Source organism: Megachile rotundata, chromosome 1, assembly GCF_050947335.1.
Source record: "Megachile rotundata isolate GNS110a chromosome 1, iyMegRotu1, whole genome shotgun sequence".
Lineage (NCBI taxonomy): Eukaryota > Metazoa > Arthropoda > Insecta > Hymenoptera > Megachilidae > Megachile > Megachile rotundata.
In genome coordinates, this window is record NC_134983.1 from 9658519 (window position 1) to 9683060 (window position 24542).

General features: G+C 36.0%; 1 protein-coding gene and 1 non-coding gene across 10 annotated transcripts in view; one reads left to right on the forward strand and one right to left on the reverse strand.

The window, feature by feature from the left end:
- dgo (ankyrin repeat domain containing protein 6 diego) overlaps positions 1-24542 on the reverse strand; it is a 145470-nt gene that overhangs the window by 45444 nt on the left and 75484 nt on the right. For all 9 annotated transcript variants that reach the window (XM_076538349.1, XM_076538345.1, XM_076538338.1 and 6 more), the window contains one exon: positions 14338-14439. In XM_076538349.1, coding sequence (XP_076394464.1) covers positions 14338-14439 — 102 coding nt within the window. The remainder of the gene's footprint in view (positions 1-14337; positions 14440-24542) is intronic.
- Positions 23967-24039, forward strand: TRNAR-UCG (transfer RNA arginine (anticodon UCG)). Its single transcript has one exon. It is a non-coding gene; the product is annotated as a tRNA-Arg (tRNA).

Here is a 24542-nt window from a genome sequence, read left to right on the forward strand (position 1 = left end):
TAAATTTCTATGTTTAAAAATTTGAGAATCTAAAAACTCGAATGTTTCAAATTTCTCCCCCTGAAAATTCACAAATATAAAATTTCAAATTAGCAAAATTTAGAAACTCAGGAATTCTAAATCCAAAGATTAAAAAATGTCCAAGTCCTAATCATGAAAATCTATAATTTTAAACTTTCTAAATTAGGAAACCTACAAAATTCCTCAACCGTGAAATGCTGAGATATCCAATAAACCGTAACAGGCCCAGGAAGTCTCAATTCGAGTTTAATCAGAAGCATAACCTCGCGTTCCATCTAAATGACTAACATACCCAAGGTTCAGCTACTGATTAACCTTCCTCTTCTATCTCTATCATCGCTCTAACTCGAGCCAATAAATCACCGAACGTTTCTCCAAACCTTCATCATTAATCCGACTAAAAGACTAGATGATAACCTCGAATACAACAGGATTAACGGAACCTTATCAGACATTGTAATCCACCAAGGTTTAATCAAGCGTACCATATCGACATGCCGAGTCGAATCGTGCTCGTTCATCATCCGACAAAATAAAAAAAAAAGAAATATCTGTCCTCTAATCAATGTACTACGAGTAGGTCCGATGGAAGAGGTCGACTTTATGGTCGCGTTACCGACCTACATTAAGTACCGAGCGTCGTTAGTTCCGTGACTTATGACTTAACTTTCTTAGACTTTGTTTCCACATAGCGTGAGTCCCGGTTAACGAGCTCCATGCTGCTTTTGATTAATACGATAGATCGAAGTTTTTTCAGGAGGACACCGATACCTGATAGACTTATGCTACTTTCACGGGATAACCGACGCCATTTGCCATTCCGTCTGATTTCTCCGGCATTGCCAATTAGACGGACAACGTATAATTAGGGTAAAAGTGGATTTGGTTCTTATGCTTCGTTGTGTCACTTGGAGCTTTAGAGATTTGGACACTGATATCTTGATGGGTATTTTGAATATTCTGATTGGGTTGAAGGTTTGAGGATATTGCAGTTGGGGAGGTGGACATGTAGTTGGGGATATGGGGAGTTTGAGGGGTAGGAGTTTGGGAACTTGGAGAAATAGGGATTCAGAGATATATGAAATTAGGGATTTACGAATTAAGGACTTTAGCAATTAGGGAAATTAGAAATTTGGGGATTTAGGAATTTGGGGTTTTAGGAATTTGGGAATCTGAGAATTTGGGAATTTTGGAATTTCAAGCTTTAGGAATTTAAGGATTTAGGAGTTTGGAAATTTAGGAATTTGAGGATTTGGGAATTTGCAACTTTAGGAACTTGGAGATTTAGGAATTTGGAGATTTAGGAATCTGGGGATTTGGTAATTGGGATATTTAGGAATTTGGGGATTTGGGAATTGGGATATTTAGGAATTTGGAGATTTAGGAATTTGGAGCTTTAGGAATTCGAAGTTTTAGGAATTTGGAGATTTAGGAATTTGGGGATTTGGTAATTGGGATATTTAGGAATTTGGGGATTTGGTAATTGGGATATTTAGGAATTTGTGAATTTAGGAATTAGGTGAATAAGAATTCTGCAATTTAGGAATTTGAGGAATTTGAGGAATTTGAGAATTCAAGAATTTAGAAATTGGCTGATTTGAAAATCTAAAAATATAAATTTAGTTTCTGATCTAACATTTACAACATTTAACATCTAACATTACTAGCATCTAACATTTTCACTCATCTCATCTCTCGTCAAGTAATCATGCACCAAATAAGTATATTTTTCAATCGCTTATAAAATGAAATCATTTATACGGTTGATTCGTTCTCCAAGCAACAAACAGAAGCGATTTCTCTAAAACCACAATTGGAACGATCACAATCGAAGCTGCATCGAGGTAGGCGAGAAAAAATCGAAGGAGAAAACAGTGGTTTCATAGAGGTTACCGATGATGCTTTTACCACTCATTTTTACCTCGTGTTTGTTTAAGACTGCATTCCTGGTCAAGTTTACTTTTCGATACAAGGGTTTTGCGAGTTTCTACGTAGCTCTGAACGGGTTGCTCTTGAATACCTACATTCGCGATGGTGAAGTTGTGAAAGTTTAAGAAATCATGAGCGTGGAAGAAAGAATAATAAACTTGGCTCGCTTTCACTCCATCATCAATATGTACATATATGTTTGTATAGTAAATGCATTTGATGCTGTGGTAATTATTATACAGGGTGCCTCAAAAGTAGTGTAGGTCCCTGAAATGGGGGGTGGCTGACTTGATTTCGAATAAGATTTCCCTTTGCAGAAATGGAATTTGAAGCTTTGTTTTTGAATTATTAAGGAAAAACGCGGACCAATCAGAGCGCGAGGATTACGCCCCCGCAGCCATTAGGCTCGAAGGCGTCGCTCTCGCGTCTGCGCACCGTAATTCTCGCGTTCTGATTGGTCCGCGTTTTTCCTTAATAATTCAAAAACAAAGCTTCAAATCCCATTTCTGCAAAGGGAAATCTTAATCAGAATCACGTTTACCCCCCATTTCAGTGACTTACTAGTTGTGAGACACCCTGTATATCATATTCCTATATTCGCAACATATGAAAATTTTAAAATGTTTCATATTAGATATCAAGAGCGATCACCAACCGCTGGCAATATTTCGTGATGACTCGCACTATTTCACCGTAAACTATTCCAAGATAGATCCGCATCGTTTCTTTCGAATAGCATCTCGATCCCCGGCGATCTCGAGCGCAGAACACGAAACTGCGAGACGATAAGAAACACGATCTAAACGATGTGTAATCGTTAACTAATGCGAAACGAAACGGGCCCCGATACCTTATAAATCGCGTTTCCGTACTCGAACACGCGATCGTTCGGCTGGTGAATTCTTTATTGACCACGGCTGATCATCGTGCTACCACTACCATCCCCATAAATTGCTTCTGTAAATACGGTTCAGAGAAATTGTTGTATCTAGCGTGCGTTTAATCGTTTGTCTAACGAAAGTGCAAGTCCTGCGACGCTCAAGGTATAGTATTTCTCTGCCCTTAATTCACCATTGGTCGTGCATTTTGCCTGGAATGCGAAATAACTCACCAGGTATAGGGCTGGATTAATCATTAAATAAAATAACCAAGTGTTTAGGGTATTAAGGAAAAACGCTGGTATTATAGAAATTGTTACTGCGTTCACTGTCATGAGCTGCACGCAACTTTTCTGTTGTGATGTATGAAATGGTGATGGGGTTTGTGTACATTCAGATTAAATTGTACTTAGATCAAATATCAGATTTAAATATAGTCAGATTAAATTTCACATTTAATTGTAGCTAAATTACATTCAGATTGAATTATAGTTAGATCAAGTTTAGATTAAATTATAGTTATATGGAATATCAAATTTAATTATAGTCAGATGAAATTCAGATTGAATTATAATTAGATCATATATCAAATTTAATTATAGTCAGATGAAATTCAGAATAAATTATAGTTAGATCAAATATTAAATTTAATTACAGTTATGTGAAATTCAGATTGAATTATAGTTCAATGAAATTCAGATTAAATTATAGTTAGATGAACTTCAGATTAAATTATAGTTAGATCAAGTTTAGATTAAATTACAGTTACATCAAATATCAAATTTAATTATAGTTAAATGAAATTCAGATTGAATTATAATTAGATCAAATTCAGATTAAATTGTAGTTACATCAAATATCAAATTTAATTATAGTTAAATGAAATTCAGATAGAATTATAGTTAGATCAAATTCAGATTAAATTGTAGTTAAATCAAATGTCAAATTTAATTATAGTTAGATGAAATTCATATTAAATTATAGTTAGATCAAATATTAAATTTAATTATAGTTAGATGAAATTCAGATTAAATTATAGCTAAATTGAGTACGTGATGATTTAACTTTGTCATATTACTTTCTAATTTGTGTCTTTGTCATGTTGATTTATATCTTATAATGTATCTATATCTAATCATCTTGATTTGTATCTTAATTTGACTGAGGTGACCCTAGCATACTCTCATGATCCCCACATGTGGTACATACACATACATACAAAGCCGACATCAACTCAATTTCAACCCTACTCCAATTTAAAAAAAAGACCGTCGATCCATTTCTCTATTTAATATTCCAGTTCTCAGAATCACCCCATAAAATATAAAAAAGAAGTTCTCAACTCTTTCCCATAAAATAAAAGACAAATTTCCTATAACATAATCGAGGAATATTTTCCTCCAACAAGGATGCTGTAAGAATCGTAAGGAAGGTTCGGTGATCTTCAGTGCGCTCACGGCTTGCTAAGTGAATTTGCCAAGACGGTTATATAGCGGCTCGGCGCGAAGCAACTTTTACGATCTAGTAATTTCAGTGGATCGGCAATTTCCCAGTTACCGTGCTACGTGTCGTGACGAACGATCGCGTGCTTCCGGAGGACACACGGCTCGTTTCTACACGGCTCTCACGTGTCGCGAGGCGTGTCAGCTTCTGCACGAGATCCCCGCGGATATTCAATTGGAATGCGTCTCGTACTGCTAGGGTTGCGAATAAGATGTTAAGGTAATCCCTAGACAGGCAACAGATCCTGTGTTTCGTACGGAGAAATGTGCGTAATCTCGATGGGAAATGATCGATTGGCAGTGCGTTTTGTACGATGAATAGCAGAGACATGTACGCAGCTCTTCGAGTTTGACCATATACAGGGCGTTTCACAACTAATGTAACTCCTTGAAAGGGGTGGTAGTGGACGTTGTACGGTGTTCTATAATTTATTGATCTCATGGAGGTGTACTTTATTGATGGAGAGAAGGAAGTTGTTGGAATGATGTTTGGGGAAAAATTTGGAATTTGAGAAATTGGGGATTTGAGGAATTTGGAAACTTGAGGTTTGGAATTTGAGAATTTTGGGATTTGAGAAATTGGGAATTTTAGGAGTTTGGAAACTTGAGATTTGGAATTTGAGAATTTTGGGATTTGAGGAATTTGGAAACTTGAGATTTGGAATTTGAGAATTTTGGGATTTGAGGAATTTGGAAACTTGAGATTTGGAATTTGAGAATTTTGGGATTTGAGGAATTTGGAAACTTGAGATTTGGAATTTGAGAATTTTGGGATTTGAGGAATTTGGAAACTTGAGATTTGGAATTTGAGAATTTTGGGATTTGAGAAATTGGGGATTTGAGGAATTTGGAAACTTGAGATTTGGAATTTGAGAATTTGGGGATTTGGAGATTTGAGAATTTGGGAGATTTGGTATTTCCAAAATTTTGAGATTCACACTTTTAGGGAATTTGGGAATTTCGAAACTGGAATTTGGGATTTGGGAATTTTGGGATGTGAAAAAATAAAAATTTGGGAATTAGAGATTTTGTAAATCTGGGGATATAGAGACTTAGAAATTTGGAAATCTAGTTATCTAGAAATCTAGAAATTTAAAAATCTTACATTTATCCATCCATATAACAAAACTATCATAAACTTGTTACAAATTTATCAAATCCACCAAAAATTTAAATGAACCCTATTTAACCTTATTATTCCATTTGAACCTCCCAAAAAGTATCTCAAATAATAATTATGAATAACAATAATTAATATCGATATTGTAAATTTGTAATAGCAAAGGGCTAAAGAACCCTAGTTCACGCAGACTAGGATAAACGATCCCTCGATTTCTATTCGTCTCATTTGTCACATTTACAACGTCTTATGGTTGGTACGCTTGACCGCGAAAGTCGATCGGGTTCGTCCCCTTCGAGATCTGGTTTCCATGTTCGCGATTGAGATTTTCTTTATACGATACACCGCGTGATCCACTTTGTTTTTTGCTGCTATACCATCGAGCATTCTCTTATACCGCTTGTAACGACGCCGCAATGCTTCGCAGGATTCGTGTTATGGTATCTAATTAAAAGGACCATATTTATCATTAGTTTTTCTTTTGCTTCTTTTTATGTGATCATAGGAGTTGAAAGATGGTGGAACATGGAATTGAACGATTGAACTTGATGAGTATAGGGTTCCTGTCATCACTTGGATGAGTGATACGGTTCCTGTATACGTGGGAGATTGGATTTTCAAATTTTCAAATTCTCAAATCTCAAAATTCTTAAATTCCAAATCTTAAATTTCCAAATTTCACAAATCCCAAAATTCTCAAATTCCAAATCTCAAGTTTCCAAACTCTTGAAATTCCCAATTTCTCAAATCCCAAAATTCTCAAATTCCAAATCTCAAGTTTCCAAATTCGTCAAATCTCCAATTTCTCAAATTCCAAATCTCAAGTTTCCAAATTCCTCAAATCCTAAAATTCTCAAATTCCAAATCTCAAGTTTCCAAATTCCTCAAATCCCAAAATTCTCAAATTCCAAATCTCAAGTTTCCAAATTCCTCAATCCCAAAATTCTCAAATTCCAAATCTCAAGTTTCCAAATTCCACAAATTCACCAATTTCTCAAATCCCAAAATTCTCAAGTTCCAAATTCCTCAAATCCCCAATTTCTCAAATTCCAAAATTCTCAAATTTCAAATCTCAAGTTTCCAAATTCCTCAAATCCCAAAATTCTCAAATCCCAAAATTCTCAAATTCCAAATCTCAAGTTTCCAAATTCCACAAATTCCCCAATTTCTCAAATCCCAAAATTCTCAAGTTCCAAATTCCTCAAATCCCCAATTTCTCAAATCCCAAAATTCTCAAATTTCAAATCTCAAGTTTCCAAATTCCTCAAATCCCAAAATTCTCAAATTCCAAATCTCAAGTTTCCAAATTCCTAAAATTCCCCAATTTCTCAAATCCCAAAATTCTCAAGTTCTAAATTCCTCAAATCCCTAATTTCTCAAATCCCAAAATTCTCAAATTCCAAACTTCAAGTTTCCAAATTCCACAAATTCCTCAATTTCTCAAATCCCAAAATTCTCAAGTTCCAAATTCCTCAAATTCCAAATTCCTCAAATCCCAAAATTCTCAAATTCGAAGTCTCAAGTTTCCAAATTTCTAAAATTCCCCAATTTCTCAAATCCCAAAATTCTCAAGTTTCCAAATTCCTAAAATCCTCACATTTCAAAATTTTCAACTCTCCAAATTTTCAAACCCTAAAATCCCTCAAATTCCCAAATTCCCAATTTCTTCAAATCCCTAAACCTTCATATCCTCAAATTCCTCAAATTCGCAAATTCAAATTCCAAAAATCCTATCAACCTCAAACACCAAATTTAAATATTTCCAACTGCCTCCAACTTCAACGCCATTTGTCCCTACAAAAGTCAGGTTAAAACCTAGAATCCTTGAATTCTGATTTTTCATTTCCGGTTGGCGAAGAAACAGAAACACAGAAACCCAAAGCAAGATTCACAGAAACGATACGCGCATACTTGAAATTCCTGGACACCGTTCGACGATTTTTGTGCACTTTTTCTCAAGTTCAGTAATTTTCCTGAGGTTGTTGCACATTTTTGTCCAGCGTGTAACTACGAGCTTTCGTCTCCGGTTAATGGAAGATTACGATCTTCCCTCTGGCGAGTCTGGTGTGTTGATAATTGCTTCATTTGGATATGGGATTACGATCGACTTAATAATACGTCTTGGTTATAATAACACATTTAAGCTAAACGGTAAATGAATCGAGGAATGTTATTTTATTTGATGATTAACATGGTCCTAGGGTTCGAAGAAAATTGCCGATTAATTACTTCGGTTTATCGTAGTTGTATCACTTAATTATTAGATGTTCATTAAATGGACTGGCTTCTGGAATTTGCAATGTGTTTTGGTAGTTTATAGATTCAATTATTAATTAGATTTTTGAGTATAATAATTTTGTTTGAAATTTTTCTTAAAGTTTTAGTAGAATTTTTGATTTTCTGACTTTTTGAATTTTTCAATTTTTGGAATTTTCGGATTTCTGAATTTTCAAACTTCTAATCTCCTAAATTTACTATAATTTTGCTGAACACTTACTTCTACCATTAAACATACTTGAACAGTAAATAATACAATCCACATTTTCCTATAAGAATAAAATTTAATTAAAATCGTGAAACTTTCCACTACTTGGAAACTTGTAAAGTATAAATACAGAAAAATGTCTACACTTCTTTTACCGTTACTTTCCTACTTTCTTGGTATGAAATGAGTTTGAAAATGTCGATAATACGTGCTGGGCATACTTCATAGAATAACGCGGAAGCACGAATTAAATATACGGTATCGTGCATTCTCGAAATACTTCGATAATCATAAGCGTTTCGCTCGACTAAAACTTATTACGTTTTCAATGGTGATAAATCGTATTCCAGCTTACAAGAGAAAGTACTTACATTAAACGGCGCATCTTCCTCATTAACGGCTGGGTGCTATTAATGCAGCTACTCGGAAAAACGTGCTTACTATTATGGTCGAACAGCAATAATTTTCATTTCATTACGAGATTTACGAGTCGTATAGTTGACACCGGTTTCGAAAAATTACTAACATTAGGAATTCATGCATATTTAGTAACATATCTTATTAAGATATACAGTTATCTGTTAATGAACACTAATAAAAGAGCTATCAAACAGTAAAATAAATAAGAAAACAGTGAAACTAAACAGTAAAATAGTAAAATAGCACAATAAATGACATGCAATATTTTAAACTAATGTTCGGAAAAGGAAATTTTAAAACGGTAGGATATACAATAAATAATGTGCGATATTTGAAGATAACGATCAGATCCCTTCGTTCGCCATTTTTAGTGCAACGAAACCAGATGGTTAACAAGAACATGGCCGCTGATTGGCACGCTTATCTCGCTTCTTCCTTTATCGTGAATCGATTGAACAACATCGATATCCTTGCTCCTCCCCTATCTTCGACCTCTGACTTCCTCATAATCATCATCGATATTTTGTTTTTGCTGTTCCACGGTCTTTTGACATTTGCATGTTGGCTGCCGCGACTACGTTTGCAGCCATCGAGCCGTCACTCGACCGGATAACATCTCGCGAGGATTGCTAAAGCTGCGGGAACAGGGATACCAAAAAAGAGATAGAGGGTGCACGGGACGCCCCGTTGAGCGAAATTTTGCATTGGACCTTGTTAAATCCTGCCGCTTGATCGTAAGACGATGAAGAATCCTTCGGTGAAAAAGCTGTTATCTTTTGAGAGACGGGCTTACACGGGATTTCAACTGTTAGGATTCGGCAAACGGGACTGTCGCGAACTACTGGTAGTAACAAAATATTCAATCACGAAGCCGGAAATTTTTTTACAATATCAAGTTTTCAAATTTCTTCCAAAATTAAGTCGTTTGAATCTTTAGACAAGTTTCATTATACATATAAAAATATATAATGCACAGGAGAAATTCTTTACCTGTATTCCTCAAGCTCTTCACTTTCATTTCTAACCTCTTAGGCAAGTCTGAATTTCGATGCTGCTATGTATCGATACGAAAACGATCATTCAAATGAAACGGTGAGCGAGTCAGTAGAGTGAGCCATTATAGTGGCTCTCGGCAATCTACGACATTCGAAAGCCACTATAGTGGACTGTACGGTAAAGAGTGCCACTATTGTGGCTATAAGCAAAATCTGTGACCTCGAGAAGCCACTGTAGTGGTTTTAGAGCGAAATCTACGTCACTCGAAACTCCATTAAAATGGCTATAAACAAAATCTATGACCTCGAAAAGCCACTATAGTGGCTTTAGAGCGAAATCTACGTCACTCGGAACGCCGCTAAAATGCCTATAAGCAAAATCTATGACCTCGAAAAGCCATTGTAGTGGCTTTGGAGCAAAATCTACGTTACTCGAAAAGCCAGTAAGTGGCTATAAGCAAAATCTGTGATCTCGAAAAGCCACTATAGTGGACCGTAGACTAGAGTGAGCCACTATAGTAACGCTAGATAATTCACGCCATTTGGGAGCCACTATAGTGACTCTATAGTAGTAATATAAGAATAATATAATCCTTGACAATCCTCATCCTGAAAAGTCTCACTCGATTTAAAAATCACCTATGCTAATATCTGCTAAACATATAAGTATCATGTACCGATCAGAACCCTGTCTCATATTTTTATCCAATCCCTCTCGCACAAATTCGAAGCAAGTACGTACCTTTTATCCGATAAACGTGTTCATACATTTACATAATCTCCCTTGAGAATGCAAGGATCGTATCTAACAGTAGCTCGTGGATATAATAAATTTCTAGCTTCTTAGAGTAATCGTTTACTGATCTAACCAATTCGTTCTGTATCATCGAATTCAGTGAAACTGTTCTGGAATAAGAAGAAGAACCTGCATTTCCCGTCGGTTAATACCACACATTAACGGCACTGCAACACCGGTCCTTTCGGAGTAAAGAACGTGCCTGATGCTCATTAAACGATTCAACCGATATGGGCTATCATTATCGGCGCGATAATAATCAATCGAAGATACTTCGCTACGCCGTGCCAAAGTGCGGATTAATCGATATCCAATCGGCGGCACATTCAACAGTTGAAAGATCAAACGATCGTGCCGCGTGTATACATACGTTAATACATAGTTTTATAATATAATCTGTAGCGCGAGGAAATGAGCAACTAGGAAAAAGTCTGAGACAACCGTTTTAATTCTGGGAAATGTAATACCTTTCGATGTTAATTGCATGACGAGGATCTCTGTGTAGATGAACAGGATGGAATACTATGGTATATGTACGTGGTGGTTAGGTGTATAATTAATTAACATTCGTCTGCAATTTGGAGAATGAAGATTATTCATGAATTATGTTTTATGAATGTTTGATGTAAATGACGAAAATTCTGCATAGAAGGATTATTTTCAAAGAGATGCAAGAATAAGTCGAGAACTTTTAAAATAGATGTACAAAATTTGAAATGATCAAACTTGCAAATTCTCGAGTTTCTGAATTTTTAAGCGCTTATCTTAAATCGTAGAAATTCAAACTCCAAAACTTCCAATAATCACTGTCACATAAAAAGAATATTCCGTTCGTATAAATCTCTAAGTCCACAAACACCATAATCTGCTCCTTTTCACTTCCGAAGCCCATCAAGCTACCACGATCATTATACCTACGATTACACTTATATAACATATGATTACAACTACTAAAACGACATCTGGTTGTAAAAATCTGTCGTACTGTCACTTCCGATTTGCGGAAAGATCGATCACGTAATTAGTCCTCGGAACGCGCCGCGATAATTGCTAACCGAGAGAACTTGTGCACCAAGTACCTATATACGACTTGTCACCGTCGTATGCAAATGAAATGCAAAATCCCTTTTTAACCACGGTTGCAACTCGGATTCCACGAAACTGAAACACAGTTGCAGAGTCGCCGATAATTATCTCGTCGACAGGGACGAGGACACGATGCGTTCCAAAAGGTCAGGATGTATTCCAATCGATATCGCGGCTATCATTACGTCGTAAAGCATTTAATGGCTGTCATTACCGATATTGTATCGCGTTATTGCGGGTACGTGTTAAAGAACGCGTTCGAGGATCGCCGGTAGATCGATTTGCTCTTTTTAAGGCAGCAATTTGGCGAACGGGACGCACACGCGAGATAAACGACACGAAAATGATGGGAGGTTCGTCAGTGTGCGTGAGAGTCTGTAGAGCTTTTTGTGTGCTGATGAGGGTCACCGATTGATCTTTAAATCTGCCGCGATCTTTCCGATCATTTGCAAAACATCGGATATTCGAGGGGGTAGTTACGTCATGGAATTCCAGGTTCATTCGGAAATTCAATCGGGCGAATTTTGTTTTACTTTTTGGGATATTCTGTTCTTTTGCAAATTTCACGCTGTGTAATTTAGAAATTTGGAAATAGTGGTATTTGGAAATTTGGAAATTTGGAAAATTTGGAAATAGTGGAATTCGGTAATTTGGGAATTTGGAATTTTGGAAATTTAGAAATTTGGAAATTTGGGAAATTTGGGAAATTTGGGAAATTTGGGAATAGTGGGTTTTGGTAATTTGGAATTTTGGAAAGGCAAAAATTTGGAAATTTGAAAATTTAGTAAATTGGAAATTTGGAAATTTGGAAATTTGGAAATTTAGAAATTTGGAAATTTGAAAATTTAGTAATTTGGAAATTTGAGAAATTGGAAAATTTGGTCATTTGAGAATTTGGAAATTTGGAAATTTGGAAAATTTGGAAATTTAAGAATTTGGAAGAAAATTCGATAAATTCCAAAATCAGAAATTGATTCTAAAATACTTAAAATGCCAAAATCCACGTGTCCCCGGCGTTTCCCAAATTCATTTCGCTCCTATCGAATTTCAGCGTCAATTTACGGCTGGCCATTAACGCGTGTTTGCAGATCCTTCGAAGCGCCATTCTTTCTTCTTCTTCGAGAAAAAAAACCGTGCAAGATTCTCGATTTCCCAATTTACTTCGGTCGATTTATTGCAGTTGCCTTCTTCGGTCACGAGCGTTTTATTTTCTCTTCTGTAATTGTATCTATCAGTGAAACAGTGTATACGCATACACTGGGTGGTCAAACAGTCGCGGTTAAAGTGATCCTACTGATTCTATTGATTCTACTTGCAAGAACAAATCATCTCAACATTCTTTAATATATTTGTATGTAAATTTGATTATATCAATAAATCTGACAATTTGAACAATTTTTTTATTGATGTAATAAAGGATCGTATGAACAAATACAGATGTATAGTGTCATAATATTGGTAAATTATCGATCATTGTCCTTAATGATATTAAAATATTAAAGAGTGTGATGAATTTAGTTGAGAGTATAATCTAAAATATTGCAATGATCAATATTGCAATGAACATTTTCTATTAACAATAATTTCAGCGATGTTAATAATTTGTAACAATCATTAATTTCTATATTAACTAAATTTCTACAGATTTTTAAAAGTGTCATCTTTATTTGTAAATTTCTTATCATTTTCATTAGTCAAATTTTTGTACAAATATTTCAGAAAATTTTGAAATTGTTTTTCTACAAAAGAAAGTCAAATACGGAAAAATATTGTTTGTTTGTAATGACTTAATTGTGGAAGTAGAATAGTGAAACTATTTCTGGGACACCCTATGTGTACATACATTTATACATCACGGATTTATGTACGTGTCGCGAGTGTCGCGTTCTCGTTAACCACCACAGGACACATCGAGCCATATTACGAAACGAATAAAACTTACGCCCGTAGGGGATCAGCTTTGAGAAAGTGATAAAATACCGCTGTCAATGCAGCCGCGTAAAAATCCGTTAAATTGTTTCTTCTAAAAAGAACGCAAAATTATGATCATCCTGTTGGTCTTCTTCCTGGTAGCGATTTCTCCAGTCTCTCTTGCTTTTTTTCATTTTTTCTACAGGACCGCGTGCTGAGCGCCAGGGGCTCTTATTACGAAGATACGCATATCAATGTAAGTAACATTCCGGTGTCTGTTCGGTAAAGAGACTCGTAAAGAGTAGATGAAAAATGCGTTTATGCGCATCGGACGTGCGCATCGTGTTTCCCCGATGCTACGCATCCATTTTGTATCGTATGGCTATTTCCGTTTCATTACTTTGTATATCAATTCGCTAATGAACGTAGCTTGTTCTGAAGCAGTCTCTTCATAATATTAGCTCGATAATTTGTTGTATTACCTTTTAAGTATTAATTAATATATACCTTCTGGGCCTTCATTATTACATTTACCTTTAGTCAATTATTGATTTTACGCGATTTACTATCACATTAGACTTTAAGTGCCAATTATATTAAATTTTAGATATTAATTTTTCGGACAAACTTTTGATATTATTATACAATTTTAGATATATTAGGTTTTGACAATTTAGATTCTGACAATTTTTATGTCAGATTTTTGGTATCAATTGTTGCATGAAGCTTTTGATATTATTTATTGTATTAGACTTTAGGTAATATTAAATTTTAGACATTAATTTTTATGTTAGACCTTTCCCCAATTCTGGTCAATTGCTCCAGTATCAACTGCTTTACAGTGAGGTCGCGTTAACTGATCGTATCCCTCAGTAAATGATCGCATGCTGGCGCAACCATGAGATTGACTTGGATTAGCAACTGAACGATAACAAAGAAACATTGCTTTTAATTAATGAATTTCAATTTTCAATCGATTCAATTAATCTGCAGAATCGTATACACAGACACATTTACAGAATAACAGAACACAGCATATAGACACGAAGATCTGCGGTTCCATCACAATCGGTTTTTTGTTTCGATCAACGGTTCGATCTTCGAAAGTAAGGTTTCACGGTAACTGATCGCGACCAGAGCGGAACAGCGATCAGTTGACGCGACTTTATTCTATGTATATTTATTAAAACTTACCACACTATCCTGACGAGCGACATCGGCTCCGTGTTTCAAGAGCAACTCAACGATCTCCAAATGTCCCTCCGAGGCTGCCTTCTGCAAAGCTGTGACACCAGTCTGGAACAAGATTATGAATAAAAATCATTAACGCCCGATGAAGACATCTTTATAAATGTTTCTGGTTGATTAAGATTTACGGCGCGTTAACGACTCTCTCTCTCACGGGTTTTACATGGAATCCGACGATACTCTAAGACACGAGACATTAATCAAGTACTTTCTTCCACTTGTAAATATCGCGAATATTACCGTATTATTTCAACATTTGAAACGTGACTGAACTCGGGACCCATCGTAATTACGTCTGACCGTTGACTTCGCGATCAACATTTCCCAGGGATATTTATGATAGATGGCATACTGTGGCCTGTCAGGACGGTTAGAAAGTGAATTAACATTTCTATAAGTGTAAAACGTCGATTTATAAATTCTAAGCGGTCCGACGGGAAATCGTAAAAAGAAGTAACTTCGAGAAACTAGTTTTGTTCAATCGCGATTAATGCACACGGGTAAACTTGGCCTATCGAAAGAGAGACATAAAAACGCAGTAAAATCCCCGACACGGGCATTCGAAACTCGTTAAAAAGTACGAAAGACAGAAACCTAATCTTCGGAGATCTCCGGTACGATTGGAAATTAAGCAATTTCATGACGAGAGGATCGTGTTATCTCGGTCGTAACACGAAAAAGAGAGGTCCTGAATGATCCTAGACGGGAAATGTGCTTCGTCGATGGCACAGAAATCTTTTAAGTAGTCCACACACAGATCGGTGACTGACTTGTGAGAAACTGTCACGCATAAATTCCCGTCTGGGAGTTTCACCAGAATTGGTACCGTTAAGTAGGAAATCGAAGAAAAAGATGTTTCAATGCTTTTCAATCACCGTCACGACGTGGGCGTTCTTAACTATTTTCAACTGGTTGGATATATTCACCAGCTAAATGCGGATTTAGGTTTAAAGTCACGGAGTACGTGATTCATGGTAGGCAGTGATGGGTATAAACGCAATGGTGCGATGGTCGAAAAATTTGTGCATTTGGGGTTGGGGAACTTTGGTGAGTTTGGGAAGTAGGAAATTGGGGAATTGGAGAAATTGGGAATTTAGGAATTTGGGAATTTGGGAATTTGGGAAATGGGGAATTATGGAATTGGAAAATTTGGAAATTGGGGGATTTGGGAATTAGGGGATTTGGGAATTGGGGGATTTGGGAATTGGGGGATTTGGGAATTGGGGAATTGGGGAAATTGGGATTTGGGGAATTTGGGGAATTTGAGAATTGGGGAATTATGGAATTGGGGAGTTATGGAATTGGGGAATTATGGAATTGGGGAGTTATGGAATTGGGGAGTTATGGAATTGGGGAATATGGAATTGGGGAGTTATGGAATTGGGGAGTTATGGAATTGGGGAGTTATGAAATTGGGGAATTATGGAATTGGGGAGTTATGGAATTGGGGTGTTATGAAACTGGGGAATTATGGAATTGGGGAATTATGGAATTAGGAAATTATGGAATTGGGGAATTATGGAATTGGGAAATTATGGAATTGGGAAATTATGGAATTAGGAAATTATGGAATTGGGAAATTTAAAATTGAGGAGTATAGTAGTTGAAATTTAGGAAGTGGGAATGTAGATATTGTGAATTTAGGAAATGACACAGTAAATAAACTACTAAACCTCAATTTCTATTTACAGATACACGTGTCAAAGATTTGCAATGATATTTAATTTTTCTAGACCCCTAGGTTAACCTATCACTACGATCAGAAGCAGACAAATGACGAACGTGAACTACCCAACGTGTAAAGATACTACCGTCTTACAATCAACGGACGACAACTACGACGAAGACATATCAGGATCTTGCCAATAATTCCAACGTGGTAGGTACCTGAACGCATCTTCCATAAATCATGAAGCTATCCCTCCGAGCGAAACTTCATCCCTTTTACCGTGTGGATTTTCGACGAGAAGCGAAAAATCATCGTACAAGTTCCATATGAAAATCACGTGTTTGTAAACTTATTTTTTCTTTTTGTTCATATATGACGCGCGCACTCATGAATCATTCAAATTGCCCGTGAGTAATGGAACTCTCGATTTCTCTTCCTTTAACGCCCAGGAAACTTGTGCTTCTTCCTTTTCTGATCAATCAACCTGCTTTCACTTTCGTTTACTATTTCTACGCTTGTAAATGATACGCCATTTGTTCCAATTTTGAAGAAATTTTGCGATTGTTCGTTAGTCTTAAATTGTAAATTTTCGAGGGACGGGATTTTGGGTCTTTTTAGTTGCAAATTGGAAAATTTTTATATTTTGCTATTTTGTTATTTTTAGATTAGTGGGTGATTGAATTTTTTGGGGTTTGAATTGTTAGATGAAAAATGAAATTTCTAGATTTCCAAATTACTAAACTTTTGGAGTAAAAGATTTTCAAATTTCTAATTTCACACTTACGAAACTCCCAATATCTAAATTCCCACTTCCTAAGTTCCCACTTCCTAAATACTCACTTTCTAAATTCCCCAATACTTAAATTTCCTAAATTCCAAATTTCCCAATTCTTAAATTCCCCAATTCCTAAATTCCCACTTCTTAAATACCCAAATTCTAAATTACCAACTGCTAAATTCCCACCTCCTAAATTCCCTAATTCCTAAATACCCAATTCCTAAATTCCCCACTTCCTAAATACCCAATTCCTAAATTCCCCACTTTCTAAATTCCCCAATACTTAAATTTCCTAAATTCCAAATTTCCCAATTCTTAAATTCCCCAATTCCTAAATTCCCACTTTCTCAATTCCCACTTCTTAAATTCCCAAATTTTAAATTACCAACTGCTAAATTCCCTCCTCCTAAATTCTCTAATTCCTAAATTCCTAATTCCTAATTCCTAAATTCCCAATTCCTAAATTTCCAATTCCTAAATTCCCACTTCCTAAATTCCCAACGCCTAAATTCCCTAAATTCCTAAATTCCTCCAAACTTCCCAACTTCCAAGTTTATAACTCATAAATTCTAAAATTCAGAAATGACCAAATCTCAAATCTTCAAATATAAAACTTAGAAAATTTAGAAACACAAAAACTTGAAAATTTGGTAATTTACAAATCTGACATATAATTTACAAATAAATAAAACGACGCGAAGCATACTTTTAAGTCCCGATTCTGAAATTAGAAGGAGGCCTCTGAGGAATGTACTGTTAACCGAGGCAGAGACCGCAAGCTAACCACCGCTTAATTAATACCCATTCGACTTTAAGGCATTTATTTCCATAATGACAGCGGAGGAACAAAAGATGTTTTATTAGCGCCGGGACCTACAGATTGCCGAGCACTCAGCTTTTCGAACGACGAACAGCCATGTCGTAAATGCTGATGAACAACACCGTGCAAATGAATTCCCTCGCTCGACAAATTGTTGCATGCAATAATTATTCTAACGAGTTGTATCTTGACGTTCTTTTACAAGATTCATCGTCAAACTGAGAAGTTCAGAAAGTCACGTTAGATATTTATTTTCTAAACTTATTTTTTTATCATTTTTTCAAACATTTTTAGTTTGAAAATTTTCTAATTTTGATACATTTAGAAACATTGCAATTTAACAGTTTTTTAATTGATTTGGAAATTTTGTAATTTCTTAATAGTTGCATTTCAAAATTTTTCAGTTAATACATTTTTAAATTTCACCATCTTGAGGTTTATATATTTCCTATTAATATTGGATTAATTTATTAATTCTTTTTACAGTATTTGTTGATTTATTAATTTTTTACAGTATTTATTAATTTACTAAATTTTTGAAGTACTTCTTAATTTATTAAATTTTCACATCTGATGCACTTGATATATTTTTAAATTTCACCATCTCGAAATTCATAAATTTTCAATTAATATTGCATTAATTCATTAATTCTTTTACAGTATTTATTAGTTTATTAAACTTTTGCAGTATTCATTAATTTATTACATTTTTGTATATTTTTTTAGGTTATTCAATTTTTGCAGTGTTAATTTTGCAGTGATATTTCATTTTGTAAGAATTATACGAATTAGCTGCATTTTGAAGAAAATCCTTCATCATTATTCCAGCAAGCACACGAGATTAAATTTGCATTGAACGTTGAATAAATTTACTTCGCCTTTCTTCTTACAATCAAATAGAAGCAAAACGAGGACAATTATTCATTGTAGACGTAGTTGAGATTTAGTGTTAATAGGAAGCAAGAATGTTGTAATTACAATGATTTAACGCGGATAAACTGTTCATAGGTTTAATTGGACACGTAACAGGCATTATCTCTGGTGCTCGCGTGATCTCTCCATTAACTTTACCGTTTCCCTTTGTTTTGGTAGCTGTTACGTGACTCAACTTTGTAAATTAACAAATTGCTAGGGAAACTGACAAATTAATAAGTACTTTTTGTTAACGTGAACAAGGACATTTGTACGGAATCTCTACTTTAATATCTTCATTCTTCTAAATTTACATCACTCGTAAATTTTTTAATAGCTCATTAAAAAGTCAGTCGAAGATTATGAGAAATCTCCCTATAAATAATTTTTCATTGAATTTAATGATGGCAATTAAACTTACGACATTCTCTTTTATATTTAAATTTACTAATCTAAAAATTTGAAAATTTGAAATATTTAAATTCGTAAATTTCCAAGTTTGTAAATTTCTAAATTTGAAAATCTGAAATTTTTAATCCCTAAATTTCCCTAAATTTTTCCAAAAGTTTCAAGTGTCCAAATTCGTAAAGTTCCAAATATTAAAGCTTCCAAAATTGCAAACACGAAACTCCTAAATCCGAACTCCAAAATTTCCCCGTTCCCGAATTGTTAATTACAAAAGTCAAGAACCTCAAAGTTCCCAGAACTGAAAATACGTTGACAATTCAACCCACGCTAACAATTTTTTCCCAAACTCAGTATGTCACGTTGACCACGCTTTTTAAGACTACCTTCACGAAGCAGCTGGAAGTTTAACAATCACGATAATGATCAAGCAGCTCATAAAGCAAAATGCAATTTCACGACTGTTCGGTAAATGCATTTTGACATTGCGGTACCGATCATTACCAACGAGGATTACTTGCAAGCTAGAGAAACTCTCGGCACGATGCAATGTTCTGTGACCAAGACCACCAGGAAGACATTTTCAATTCGCGAAAAAAACTGGCTAACATCCCGCAGGAAATACGAGAAAGCTTCGAACGGCATTGTGGGCTACTGTCAATCGGCTAACAACTACTTGCAAGATTTACGCGTAACAGATGAAAGACATGAAACGAGTAATCTCCTCGAGGAGTTTATGTCCGAGAAACTATCCGCAATTTACGTTTCGTTTATTCCTATTTCGAGAACAACTGTAATATTGAAACTCACGGCTAACTTTTGTGAACTCTTTCGATCATGTTCGATTTATGGCATCAACAAGAGTTTTTAACTGTGTGAGGGAGTTTGGGGAGATATGGGTAGGGAGACACAGCGATTTCGGTTTGTGGGTGTTTAGAGATATGGGGATTTGGGTTTAGGAATGGTTAGAGCATGGGATATGGAGAGGTAGGGATATTTGGAGAGCTTGGGATTTGAGGTCGTGGAGATTTGGGGTCGCAGAGATTTGGGAACGTAGGGATTTGGGGACGTAGGGATTTGGAGACGTAGGGATTTGGGGACGTAGGGATTTGGGGACGTAGGGATTTGGGGACGTAGGGATTTGGGGACGTAGGGATTTGGGGACGTAGGGATTTGGGGACGTAGAGATTTGGGGACGTAGGGATTTGGGGACGTAGGGATTTGGGGACGTAGGGATTTGGGGACGTAGGGATTTGAGGACGTAGGGATTTGGGGACGTAGGGATTTTGGGACGTAGGGATTTGGGGACGTAGGGATTTGGGGACGTAGGGATTTGGGGACGTAGGGATTTGGAGATATAGTAATTTGGGGACGTAGGGATTTGGGGTCGTAGGGATTTGGGAACGTAGAGATTTGGAGATATAGTAATTTGGGGACATAGGGATTTGGGGACGTAGGGATTTGGGGACGTGAGAATTTGGGGACGTAGGGATTTTGGGACGTAGGGATTTGGGGACGTAGGGATTTGGGGACGTAGGGATTTGGGGACGTAGGGATTTGGGGACGTAGGAATTTGGGGACGTAGGGATTTGGGGACGTAGGGATTTGGGAACGTAGTGATTTGGAGGCGTAGGAATTTGGAACCGTAGGGAATTGGGTATGTGAAGATTTGGAGACGTAGAGATTTGGGGATGTAAGGATTAGGGAACGTAGGTATTTGGGGACGCAGGGATTTGGGGACATAAGTATTTAAGGACGTAGGGATTTGGTTGTATAGAAAGGGGAAGTAGCAACTTGAGGTTGTAAGCATTTGAAGACGTAGGTATTTTTGGACATAGTGATTTGTAGACGTAAGAATTAATGGATCTGAGGATATCAAAATATAAAAACCTTCGGATGTGTAGATCTGGTAGCACAGGAATGTCCAAATAGAGTGACTCTACTACTCTACCACGATTTTAATATACATACATAGGTTTTGCATACATAAAGACTCGCTTATCCTAGAATTTAATATAGAATTAGAGAAGTCTACTATACTGCAAGATCGACTGCAGCTACCATCATCAGAATTCAGCGATTACATAGATCTAAGTAACTAAGTACCAGATCGTTCCTAAACAATACACCGTAGACACCCAATGATAAACGAAAGTTCCACAATAGATGTAGCAGCTCGTGATAGATCTATCGATCTCGGAATGATCGAATAAATCAAAATGAGAAGCGGATGCGTGGCACGCAGCGCGGAAACACTTGTCGGCTCGCAAGAACCGCGAGCAAAGACAATGGTCCGCTTTCACTTAGACAATCGGCCGGTAATATCGCGTTCCATGGGTATGTCAGTGTTAGGGTATCCGCGTTATGGCCGGCGGTCGTTAGTTAACGCCATAAATGGCCAGGGTCCGCGGCTAAAGTTCATGATGCACGTTGTTACGTCAATTACGCGGTTTAGTCCGCGTCCACGAGCTTCCATCACGTAACGTTGAAAGGCGTGCGCGCACGGGACAGTTTCGACGTCCTTTACACTGGACGAGGTGCACCGAGGAATCTAAATGAGCCCGGCCATTCAGACCGCTTTGTTCGAGCTCCACGAACGCTTAATATACTTTATTTCAACGATCATCGTGCGTTACGCTTTGATGCTCTTTCATCGGGGACGTTGCGTGACTTTAACCGATGACTGTTCCACTTTTTTAACGATTCAAGGTTACGCTTTGCGAGCTGCGATGGTTCTCTGTATAGTAGAACGCTATCGATTCAGAATTTCGAGATTTGGGGATTTGGGGATTTGGCAATTTAAGAATTTAGGGATTTGATGACTTGGAACGTGGGGGTAGAAAGATTAGGGATTTGGGGATTTATGGATTTGGGATTTGGGATTTGGGATTTGGGATTTTGGAGTTTTGGAGTTTTGGAATTTTGGAGTTTTGGGGATTTAGGGATTTAGGGATCTAGGGATTTGGGGATTTATGGATTTGGGATTTGGGATTTGGGATTTGGGATTTGGGATTTGGGATTTTGGAGTTTTGGAGTTTTGGAATTTTGGAGTTTTGGGGATTTAGGGATTTAGGGATTTAGGGATTTAGGGATTTAGGGATTTGGGGATTTAGGGATCTAGGGTTTTAGGGATTCAAGAATTTTGGAATTTAGGTATTTAGGAATTTGGGGATTCAGTAATTTTGAGATTTAGAGACCTAAGGATTTGGGGATTTAGGAATCCATGGATTTGAGGATTCAGGAATTTTGATATTTAGGGATTTGGGGTTTTGGAGTATTGGGGATTTAGGGATCTAGGAATTTGGGGATTTAGGGATCTAGGGTTTTGGGGATTCAGGAATTTTGGAATTTAGGTATTTAGGAATTTGGGGATTCAGCAATTTTGAGATTTAGAGACCTAAGGATTTGAGGATTTAGGAATCTACGGATTTGAGGATTCAGGAATTTTGGGATTTAGGGATCTAGGGATTTGATGATTTATGAAATTAGGAAATTTGGGATTTAGTGATTTATGCATTTGAGGTTAAATATTGTTATTTAGAATTTTGATAATCAGTCTGAACAATTTGTCACTTAGAGAATTGACTAAACTCTTCAATCAGAAAATCCCTAAATCCAAACAAAAATATCTAACAAAATGAAAAGTTAATTATATGTATCCTGAATAGTCTTCGGAGTTCGAACGAAGCATACACCTCTGTAACGCAGTATCTGACAATTTTTCACTACGAAAGCGTTAAAACGTCGAAAATACTGAGTAACGCGTTTCGGCTTCGAGCGAAAGACGTTTTCTCGAATATACAATGGCGACCGAATGGCTGAAATCGCGAGAAGTGGCAGTTGAAAGCAAACGAAAATATTCCCGATGTAAGGTAGAACGTGCCTAGAGGATCGCATGCCAACGCGGTATCCCACTATTGTCCAAAAGGCAATTAGCATGCCTCGGCTGACTCTTCAAGAAAAGAGGGGTGAATACATTAAACACTCCTCCGGATACTCGTCGATCGTGCGTGGGAGAACGTATTTCTGTGAACGTCGTTCGTGCACCGCCAAACATATTTATTTCATAGATACACTTAAAATTCTGTCTTTAATTTCTGATCGGTAGACTTTCTTATCGACTGCAATCAAACGCATCATCGTTTCTTTGATGTCTCGTATTATACGAAAGTTGCACTATGAAATTTTTTAAAATCTTTACGACTTTCAAAAAAATTGTATTCTGTATAAGTATGTTTGTTCTTTATTATTTTTATTAAGTGCGATCATATTTGATTTTTCGTTACTTTATTTCAGTTGGGTCTTCGTTACTTTGCAACCCTTATCTGTAACTGGTCGATAACATCATAATTTCATACAATGGATTCATGAATTCATATTTAACTACATTGGTCTAATCATTCACTTATGTTCATACTCTAACACTGTTATGTTACGCAAAATAGTAATTATTTCATTATTTTGTTACAGGAGGGAATTAATGAGATTGAAAGAGGGTGAAATTTTGAAAACATCATCTTTGTATATTGTACATATTTACCTCAACTTTTTTTACATATTTCCTTACTGTCAGTTATATTCTTGTTATAGAAACAGATTGTATAATATTTCTTTTTTAAATAGTGTTGAAACTTACTGACCCATACATAAACCTAAATATCGATTAAACTTTAAAAGCTTAATTTGTACCATAAAATCTGTACAAAATATATAAAAACGGAAGAAAGACATTTCTTAAACTTTACACACGTAATTTAATGTACTATGTTAATTTTTGTGAAACGATAAAAAATATGCAACTTGTGACGTACATTAGAGGTATTATATATTTTATAATTTTAATATTTTATTGATTCCAGAGCAGCTGTAATTTTATTTGACGAACGTGAAACATTAAATAAATTGAATTAAAGAAAAGAAATAAAGTTTATAAAGAATTCAAAATGGAATGTTAGCAGGGTCTTCAATGTTTGGGGTGACTACCCCTAATAGACCGTGTGGCCTAACGGATAAGGCGTCGGACTTCGGATCCGAAGATTGCAGGTTCGAATCCTGTCACGGTCGAAATTATTTTTTATTTTTTTTATGTTGAAATGTACGTTCGCAATATCGGAGGATACACAAAATAAAAGGAAATTCCGCACAACTTTTTGACCACCATATATTTCATCCCCGAAGCGATATACAACTATTTTTAACAACGCGATAAAACTTAAAAATGTACAAATTGTATTCACAATATCGTTTGTTTATTAAGATTTACCTTGAACAATTTAAATCGCCACTTTTGTATATCGTACACAATAATTTGTATACTTTGCGTTAAAATTTTCAACTAACTTGTTTCGCTACGAATAGTGAAATATGACGCTGTTATCTAATAGAGCACATACTATTTAAGTCGATTAGACGCTTTTTTATGGGCAAGGTTACAGAGATAAGACGTCTGTCGTTCGATGATAATTCTTCTGTATGGAAAAGCTAAATACGAAAATATATGCACACGAGGAAATCGTGAAATTCTGTGGAATATTGTAGGAATAAAAAAATGTGAAATTTTGTGGAAT